This window comes from Coturnix japonica, chromosome 26, assembly GCF_001577835.2.
Source record: "Coturnix japonica isolate 7356 chromosome 26, Coturnix japonica 2.1, whole genome shotgun sequence".
Classification (NCBI taxonomy): Eukaryota; Metazoa; Chordata; class Aves; order Galliformes; family Phasianidae; genus Coturnix; species Coturnix japonica.
The window spans coordinates 842,815-852,616 of NC_029541.1; the positions used below are offsets into that span (position 1 = coordinate 842,815).

A 9,802-nucleotide genomic window follows, 5' to 3' on the forward strand; every position below is an offset into this window, starting at 1 on the left:
ATGCTGGGCACCACAGCAGCAGCTCTACATCCACTGTCGGCAGCCCTGCTGCAGCACAGCAGGAGACTGGGGCAGAGGTGATCTCAGAATCACTCCTCACAAACCACAGCCAGCCTGTCACTGCAGGACACACATAGGCTGATAACATCCTTCCTCTGAATGCCCATGCATCCTCCTGCAACAAATACCCAAGCTTGGAAGGGGTGGGTAGGATGCCCTTCTTGCATTTCCCAATGGAAACTGCCTTTTTTTTTTTTTTTTAAATTATTATTTAATAACACAATTTGGGTAGAAATCCTGTCGAGAATGTCAGTGGTTGGAGGAGGTCCAAGCTTGCCAAAGCTCTCTGCAGAGCAACAGTCATCCCCAGTGCAGTGCATCAGTGTCATGGGAGATGTCTGCCCACTGCCCAGCAGCAGTGGCACACAAATGGGAGCAGCACCTCAGGTTCTGGGCCTCCCATCACCACATTTGGGGATGAGGGGCAATCTGGGCCCTTAGGCAGCTGCTCCTGACCCCGTCATTTTCACCTCTTTTTCCCTGCAGGTCTCTCAACGGTGCAACAGACATCAGAGAATTCCCAGACCTAAAAGGCACCACCAGCCTAGAAGTTTTGTGAGTGGCAAATCTCTCCCTTTTACCCCGCTATTTGTGCTCTGCCCTCTTCAAGGCGGTCCAGGACAACTCTCACAGTGCTGTGCAGCTCTGCCCCTCCTGGGCACAAACCTCTCTGCTTCGTTTCATCCCTGTGGCTCCTGAAAGCAGCTTTCTTCTCCGTGAGTTGCTCTCTCGGTACTGTTGAGCATGCTCTGACCTTTTGGGGTTGTTTTCTTTTCTTTTTTTTTTTTTTTAATTTTTTAAATTATTATTATTATTTTTTATTATTTTCTTCTTTTCCTTCTGCATCTGTGAAGGAATGAGCCTTTGGCTGCGGTCTGTTGGGATCAGTGCCTGTCTGCCCACCCCAGGACCAGCGCCGTGCGGTGCAGCGCAGTGCTGCAGTGGGAACCTCTGCTGTGTTTGCCTCACTGGGGCTGGGGGCTGCATGCCCAGGGGAGCAGGCAGCAGCAGGACACTCTGTCTGCAGCCCCGTGGGTCTCTGTGGGGCACAGGTCTACAAGCAGTGCTGGAACAGGAGCACAGTGAGTGCCCACCCAGTCCTGGCTGTGCCTTGCTGCTGGGATCAGGGCACCCCACTGCCCCACACAAGGGATTCTGTAGCAGTGGTGGCTCTGGAGAGATCACCAGACTGGGTGGAAGGGAACTGGGACAGCAGGTTGTACAGCCAGCTGCCCCAACACAGCCGAGGACACCCCTGAGTTCAGTACCCAGCAGTGTCCCAGAGTATCTTGCATTAACCCTTACCAGACCCAGCAGCAGTGCCCATTTCGAAGGCAGTTTTTGTTTCTTTCTGGGTATCTCATTAACTCACATACGTTGTCTCTCCTGCCTCTTCTTGGGTTGGGTAGCTGGGCTTGCAGGTAGCACAGTCCTTGCACTGGTCCCACTGACACCACCTCTCCCCTCTTCTTCCCCCCCAGGACGCTGACCCGGGCAGGCATCTGCCTCCTCCCCAGAGCTGTGTGCCAGCAGCTGCCCAACCTCCGCGTCCTGTGAGTAATGTGCATTTCTCTGTCCTGTCTGCTCTTCAGAAAAGCACCATCAGAACCCGGGCTTTCTTCTTGTCCAGCTCAGGGAGAGGTCTGGCTGTGGAGAGCCACACACAACCTGTTGTCAACACCTCTTTCTCAGGCACTGACTTGACTTTTGCATGCCCTATCAGCTCAGCAAGGCTCAGAGTGATGCTGAAAGGGAGAGCATGCGCTGTCTTTAAGCTGGCACTTGATGAAACCAGCAGCACACTGAGTGCTGTGCCTGCACACCCCTCTGTTCCCGAGGTCCCCAACCTTGTCTGCAGTCAGGGACATCCTCAGGAAGTGAGTCATGAGCCAGATTTATACAAGTTCGCAGCCTGAGGGCAAGAAGGAGGTTTGCCGCTCATCAGTCTTTACACATGCAAGCTGGAAATGAAAACAAGTCTGTTCTGGGAAAGCAACAGGAGTGAATTTTGGATCACAAAAATTGGAAATGAGAAAAACAACAAAAATAAAAGAACACCATTTGTAACTTAGCAGACTGTAGCGTTTTGGCTCCAGCTGACCCTGTAGGAAGCTTAAGACATCTGAGCCAACTCGATGGACATCTTGCCACCAAAGTTTGCCCACTGCCTTTGGGACACTCAGGGCTGCAGGGCCCCGTTTGCTGTGTTTCTGTTTGCAAATTATCAGGCTGCAAACCTTCATGTTGTCAATGCCTGCCCCTCCTTGTGAGCCAGCTTTTATCAGGACACCCCACCTTGTTCCTTGTTCCTTGTTCCTCTTTCCCCGTTAGTGACATTAATTGCACTGCTATCAGGGTTGGACACCCGCCTCCAAAGAGAGGCACTCATTCTTCATTTCTTCTCTACCTAACGTTCTATGCTGCAGAGAGCTGTCATACAACAAAATTGAAGACCTGCCCAGCTTCCACCGGTGCCAGCGGCTGGAGGAGCTGTGAGTACAGAGCTCAGGGCAATGGGGTCACACTGGTGGGAAGAGCAGCCCAGCACTGAGCTCCTGGTGCTGGGAGGGCAGAGCACTGCGCTCACTGCTAGGAATGCAGATGTGCAAATGTGGAATAGGAGCGCCTTCCTTGTGCATTGTTTGCCCCATGAAATAAAAGCAGTTTCCCAGACTCACATGACTTGCCCTATGCCAGCTGTGAGGTGTGCACGCTGCATTCAGCTGTTCCTCAGACCAGTTTCTGCTTTTCCAGTGGTCTCCAGCACAACAGAATCCATGAAATCAAAGCAGACACCTTTGTGCAGCTGACAGCCCTGCGCTCCATGTAAGCTCCACAGTGGGGATGGCCGCCCCACACTCATGTTCAGGTTGTCCCGTCCCTCCCTCCGCTCACTCTCCGGCTCTGCTCCCATCTCAGCACCTTGTCCTTCCCTTGCAGAGACCTGAGCTGGAATGACATCCATTTCATTCACCCTGATGCCTTTGTGACGCTACGCTCACTCACCAAGCTGTAAGTGGCAGTGATGTTTGTTTTTCAATGGGACCAGAGTGTCCTGTGCAGCCCAGCAGGCAGTGCCTGCACGGTGCTAGTGGGAGCAGACCGAATCATAGTGCTTCCTATTGATGTCAAAAGTGACATGGAGCTTCCAGCATACACATTAACTCATTGTTGCCCCCGTGGGCTGCAGCCCCCATCCATTAGCTCCAGCAGATCCTGAGCCCAGGCAGCACCCAGCCCCACTGCAGCACTGCATTTCAGGCAGAAAGCACAAGACGGCCAGCACAGTTCCCTGGGTGCACTCCAGCTCTTTGCTTTCCTCCTGCAGGGATCTGTCAGACAACCATCTGGCAGCGCTGCCACTGGGCGGATTGGGCAGCCTGACCCACCTGAAGCTGCAGGGCAACCCAGCTCTCTCTGAGCCCTTTGCTGAGGACAGCTTTCCCAAATTAAGGTACTGTCTGTGTCCTGGGCCCCGTCCACTCTTTCCCTTCCCACTCTCTGTGCAGTCTATACTTGTTTCTATCAGTCAACCCACTTTCCTGGTTTATCCCATGCTTTCCAGGACAACAGATAGAAGATGCTCCATCTGCTGCGAACATACCTCATGTTTTACAGGCTTTAATGGGAAGGCAGCTCTGCACTCCCAGGGCAGCCCCCCCTCCACAAACCTGCACACACAGCTGGGAAGCTTGGAGCAGCTCAGGGCTCCTCTGGGGCATTCCTCCACTTACCTCACTCCTGCCTGTGAGCAGGGTTCAGTTTGTATGGGGGGGAATGAGGGAGCCTGTCACTGTGGGGTGATGTGGGTCCTCACTGTGTCCCACATGGAGTCCCTTTCAGGGAACCAAAGTTGTGCTGCAGTGCAACCACTGGATGACGGATTGGCTTCTGATGCATGAAAATTCAGCACAAAGTGCATAGCAATAGGGAACCTCAGTCACATACAAGTTCCCTTTTGTCCCTCTGCAGAGTCCTTGAGGTACCTTACGCCTACCAGTGCTGCGCCTATGGAAGCTGCGGTGGATACTTCAGAGCATCCAACCAGTGGGAGGCAGAAGGTGTGAGCCCTGAGGATGAAGATCCCCACAGGAGGGCCCTGGAGCTCTTCCCAGGTCATGCAGACAACCACTGTAAGTAGGCTGGGCGGGATGATGCTCTGCAGCACCATCAGGCTGGCAGTTTGGGTGTCACCCTGGGTTTGCAGGTTGGATGCTGCCAGCTGCAGGGATCCTCCTCCAGCTCTGTTGGCAGCTGCTGTGAATGGGCTTTGAGATGTCAGTGTGTGGGAAGAAGAGTGGATTGGGCACTTCTAAACCTTCACTGACATTCTAAGAGAAAGATCCAGCGCTCCTTGGAGGCACAGGCGTGCTCATTTCACTCTGCTGGCAGCAAGGTGGGACTCAGGCTTGGACGGACACTGGGATTTGGGCAGCACAGAGCCTCTGAAAGGATGTCTGCTGTTATCACTGTGACACACAGAGGGCAGATCCTGAGATGGAGACAGTGAGCTCAGAGGAGTGGAGCGTGGATTGTGTGGGCACCCCAGGTCAGGGAGGTGGGAAGAAAAGGAGGTGTGTGAGGAATACAAACCCATGCAGGGTGCACGGGTGAAGCTGAACAGCATTTTCTGGAGTTCTGGAGCTGATTTTTTCTGTTCTTCAAAATATGCTTCTGCATTAACCAATAATGGATCCAGCTGTGTGTGGATATCAGAGGGGAGCTCAAAGCACACTGCTGCCACTCACAGATTCAGTACAGCCCTGTATGATCCCATTTCAAGGGAACCTCAGAATGATACAAAGAAAAGCATGAGCTCCTTTCCCTCTTCTGTAGGGAGAGTGGAAATCATGTTTCAGCACACAGCTCAGAGGCTGTATTTATCTGCTCACATAAACACAGAGGCCATCTACACTGTCTGGGTCTGCATCCCTTGATGCTGCCATCTGCCCTGCCCCCATCCTGCTTCCACTACTGACCAGTGCTGGGGCTCTTTGATGACCCGAGGATACTCTGCTGAAACACCAACCCAACCCCTCCCACAGGCACCCAGCCGGCCTCAGTCCCATGGATTCCACTTGAAACTGGAGAAGAACACCAAATGCTCACAGTCTGTGCCAGATGAGTCTCTTAGCAGCTCATAAAGGCTCACATTTTCGGATGTTAAAGCATTGGGTTTGCCTGAAATACCAAACCACAGCACTGCAAACGTGGAGTGAACACGAACATCCTTCCTCCTTTCCATTCAGTAACACATGAGCTATTTTTGATGACGAAGCTGTTGAGATACTGCTCCTTTACTTCATTTATTTATGTTTCAGCTCTTCCTTTCTGATGATCAGTAGTGGGATTTAGCTGTGCTAGATGAATCTTGTAACAGGAAGAAAAAAGTCCCCAAACATTTCTTCTCTACAAGAAAGTGACCTCATTACAAGACAATAACTCCAAAACTTTTGCTGCTTGGGATATCATAGAATCACAGAACCATGGGATGGCTGGGTTGGAAGGGTCGTTGAAGATCACAGAGCCATAAGTGGTTGGATTGCCTCCCATCAGCTCATGCTGGGAAGGTCTAAGTGGGGGGCAGGTGGTGGGAAAAGCTTCTGGCCCTCCTGGCCCCGCTGGCCCTGCTTATTCTTCTTCAAGCACTGCTTCTCTGTTGCTTTCTCACAGATGACCTCGAGGCAGATGAGATCCAGCTGGACCTTGAGGACTCGAAGCTGCACCCCTCTATCCAGTGCACGCCTAGTCCCGGTGAGCAGCCAAGGAAAGCCTTCCTTCTGAACACAGCTGCGCCCTCTTGAGCATGGATAAACTCTCAGGCCCCCACAATCCTTCCTGCAGCACCTCATGTAGAAACCACATCTGAGATCCTGGCTCACCTGAGATGTCAGGCTCTCCAGCTGAGCTCTGGCCAGGCTGGGGACCAATGAGACAGCTTCCCCCTCCTACTTGGAGGGAGCTGCCCTCTAGTGGGGAGGGGAAAAGGCACGGTGTCCCTGTCCGGTTATCAGTCTCTCACCCCTCCATCACCCACCTATATAGTCAGGCTCTGGCACTTGAAGCATGCCTGCTCCCTCTGAGCTCAGCCTGTGCTATCTCCAAGCCATTCCACACTACTGCATGACAAAACCTTCTCCTTCATCTCCCATGAAGTCCAAATCCTTCCCAGAAGCAACTCTCCTATTTCACCGTCCCTCTCTCTTTTCTCCTTTGGCAAAGTGCACCCACTACCTGTCCCCTTTTCACGCCTGCATGACTCCCCTCTCTCATTCCCTCCTTTCTCCACCTCCCCATCATTCTCTCTCCTGATATCCACCCACATTTTCTTTGCTTAGGTCCCCTCCCTGACACTGCAGCTCCCTCCCTCTCTAACACTTCATCCCATCCTGGCTGTCCCTTCTGCACGGAGGTCATTCATGCCAACACAATAAAACTCAGCTCAGCCAAAGCTGTGGGTTTAGGGCAGAGCTGGCAGTGCAGAGTGGGACGCAGTGTGCTGCTGTCTCTCTCTTGTCCTGTCTCCACAACTCTAAGATCCTTGGGGCATGAGGGGAAGAGCAGCTCCTGGCAGAGTAGCCCAAATGCCGGGGAGAGCCCAGGAGCACCAGAGGGGCTGGAGACCCACAGAAATGTGGGGCATTTTGGCCATGAGCTCCTCTGGAAGAAGCTCCCCTTGATTTCAGAGCCTGAAGAGGATTCAGCATAGGGCAGGGGTGGGGCAGGAGAGTAAAAGGGCTCTCCTTTGCCATGCACAGAGTCACGGGGTTGCAATGCTGGGATCTGCCCTCTCCATTTTCCAGACATCCTGAGGAGCTGGAGCCACCACTCTGAGCAGCACCAGTGGAGCAAAGTGCTGGTCTGGGGTTATAATTTTCCATTTTGGTATCTTTCAGGCCCCTTCAAGCCTTGTGACCACTTGTTTGAGAGCTGGATCATTCGCCTGGGCGTCTGGGTCATCGTTCTGGTCTCAGTGCTCTGCAATGGGCTGGTGGTCCTGGCTGTCTTTGCCTCTCCCAGCTACCTCTCTCCAGTTAAGTTTGTCATCGGCTCCATAGCTGGAGCCAACACGTTGAGTGGCATTTCCTGCAGCATGCTGGCTCTCGTTGATGCCCTGACCTATGGCCACTTCGCACAGTTTGGTGCCAGGTGGGAGAGTGGCACGGGCTGCAGGGTGACCGGCTTCCTGGCCGTGTTCGCCTCTGAAGCCGCCATCTTTCTGCTGACATTGGCTGCAGTGCAGTGCAGCATTTCAGTCTCCTGCGCACGGGGCTGCAGGAAAGCCCCCTCCCTTGGCAAAGTGAAGGCTGCGGCACTCGGCTGCTTCTTGCTGTCCTCCATGGCCGCGGTTTTGCCTCTGTTCTCCATCGGGGAGTATGGATCATCCCCGCTGTGCCTCCCATACCCCATCCCGGGTGGGAAACCCACCACCCTGGGCTTCACCGTGGCCTTGGCGATGATGAACGTGCTCTGCTTCCTGGTGGTCACGGTCACTTACATCCGACTGTACTGCAGCCTGCTGAAGGGTGAGTGCAGCGCCGTCTGGGACTGTGCCATGGTCAAGCACGTGGCCTGGCTGATCTTCACCAACTGCCTCCTCTACTGCCCAGTGGCCTTCCTCACCTTCTCTTCCATGCTCAACCTCTTCCTCATCACCCCGGAGGTCATAAAATCTGTCCTCCTGCTGGTTCTGCCTCTGCCCGCCTGCCTGAACCCCATACTCTACCTGCTCTTCAACCCCCACTGCAGGGATGACCTCCGCCTGCTGCGGCAGAAGGGCCGGGACAGGGGCAGCTGCCCCCAGCCCTGCGGGCTCGATGACACGGAAAAAAGCTCCTATGACTCCACACAGGCTTTGGTCAGCTTCTCTGACATCGACCACATATTCGAGACACCTGAATCCCTGGGAGTGCACTCCATCCTCGACAGCTACTGCTTCCCCTCCACGACGCTCCTGCCCTGCCAGCAAAGGATGGGAACTGGGGGGAGGGAGCAGGGCTGCTCCGAGCACTGCCCCTGCCTCAGTGACAGCACGGTACTGACAGCTCCAGAGAGCGGTGAGCCGACTGCCCACAGCTCCCGGGCCGCCTCCTGCCCCCCCCCGCCCTACATATCTCACGTATAGAGCTCGGAGCAGCCGTGCCCACAGCGTGGAGAGCCAGCCCGGGGCTGGACGGCCAGCAAGGTGCCAGCGGGCTGCTCCACCTCCAGCACCAGCACGACCCGTCTACCCTCACCCCCACACACACGCTGCCGGTTGCCAAGGTCCTGGAAGGACATACTCTAGACTGGCCATGGGAGGAGACCACATTTCCCTGCTAGGAACTGCGTGGGAGGGAGCCCACCGGCGCAGGGAGACCCTCCTCCTCATCGGCAGCAAAACCCAGCCCTAAGGACAGCTTGGTAGCACAAGGCAGTGCTCTGAAGCAGAGACACGTGGAAGCAGCCAGCTGCAATAACATGGTCACCCATAGGTGGTGGTATCCCCTGGTCCCTGCAGTTCCCTGCAAGTGGGCTTGTGTGCCCTTCCCAACACCTGCTGCAAAGGCAGTGCCCACTCCTTCAACCAAAACCTGGGGCTGGGAATGTTACTGCTCTTTCAATGGGTCTGACCCCCAAAACAGCCAAATCCAAACACCTCCCCCAAGAAACCCATGTGCTTTGCCTGTGGTCACCTGGCCAGGGTGCCCGGGGGGAACATGGGCCTCCCCCCACCCACAGCGCTCTCCACCTTCCCACCTCCTGCCCAGAGCTGCCAGATTCCAATGGCAACAGTGGGGATAGGGTCTGACTCATCCCCTGCCCTCAAACTCACCATGTAACAAGCTCTCACTTCAGGAGCACACGTCCCCCCCACAGAACAGCCCATGCTGGGGCTGTGCTGTCCCCCCTCTTGTGAGGACAGCTCACGTAGAAGAGAACAGAAATCAGTTTTGTGGGATGGCAGTGTCAGGAGGACGCAGGCTACTACAAATGGTCCCAACTTCTCTCCCCATGGCTCAGGGATCTCCCAGATCCATTCTCCCCATCACAACACCCCCCACCCCCACTGGCCAGCACCCACGGTCAGACCCGGGCAAAGCTTTGGTCCTGCTGGTGTTACCACAGCTGTATCAGCCATCCATCCCTGTAAGATAATAAAGGAGCCCCGCTGCTGACCAGTGGCTGCTTTCTGACCTCTTGCGTTGTGTCCTGTTGGTTTGCCCCGCCTCCCCGCTGGGGAAAAGTCTTTATTGTGCGTTGTTATTGTTTGTTCGGTTGTTTTTTGTTGTTTTTTTTTTTTCACCTGATGCATTTCTTTCCAATTGAATCCATCCATTAAAATAACCGGATCGTTTCCCTCTTCCCCTTCCTCCCCTTATTCATATTTCGGTAGTTTTTTGGTAGGGTTGAAATCTAAAAGCAAGAGAACATCGTCCCCTTCTGGACGCAGCCAGGAACGGCAGCGAGGCAGGACGGGACTCAACCCAGCCCTCCCTGCCACCAGGCCGCAGCATCCCCCAACGCCCATTAAACGTAAAGGGAGAGCTGACCTGATGTTGAGCTTCTGCATATGGGAAAAGGGGATCCTTCGGGATTTGACGATATTATTGAAGACGCAGCCGCAAATATCTGTGTGAATGTTTATAACTTTGATACCCAACAACTCGCACATCGCTCTCGCACTAAGACCCGCAACTACCACAGAGGAAGCGGGAACGGGTTGAAGCGGAAATGAGAGGCCGCCCCCCCACACACACTT

General features: G+C 54.4%; 1 protein-coding gene across 1 annotated transcript in view; it reads left to right on the forward strand.

Moving 5' to 3' along the window:
- Positions 1-9,787, forward strand: part of LGR6 (leucine rich repeat containing G protein-coupled receptor 6) — a 73,828-nt gene extending 64,041 nt beyond the window's left edge. The window contains exons 10-18 of the mRNA XM_032449289.1: positions 547-615; positions 1,542-1,613; positions 2,487-2,552; positions 2,815-2,886; positions 3,001-3,072; positions 3,389-3,514; positions 4,033-4,193; positions 5,734-5,814; positions 6,957-9,787. Coding sequence (XP_032305180.1) covers positions 547-615; positions 1,542-1,613; positions 2,487-2,552; positions 2,815-2,886; positions 3,001-3,072; positions 3,389-3,514; positions 4,033-4,193; positions 5,734-5,814; positions 6,957-8,185 — 1,948 coding nt within the window. The 3' untranslated portion in view covers positions 8,186-9,787. The remainder of the gene's footprint in view (positions 1-546; positions 616-1,541; positions 1,614-2,486; positions 2,553-2,814; positions 2,887-3,000; positions 3,073-3,388; positions 3,515-4,032; positions 4,194-5,733; positions 5,815-6,956) is intronic.
- Positions 9,788-9,802: the final 15 nt, after the last annotated feature.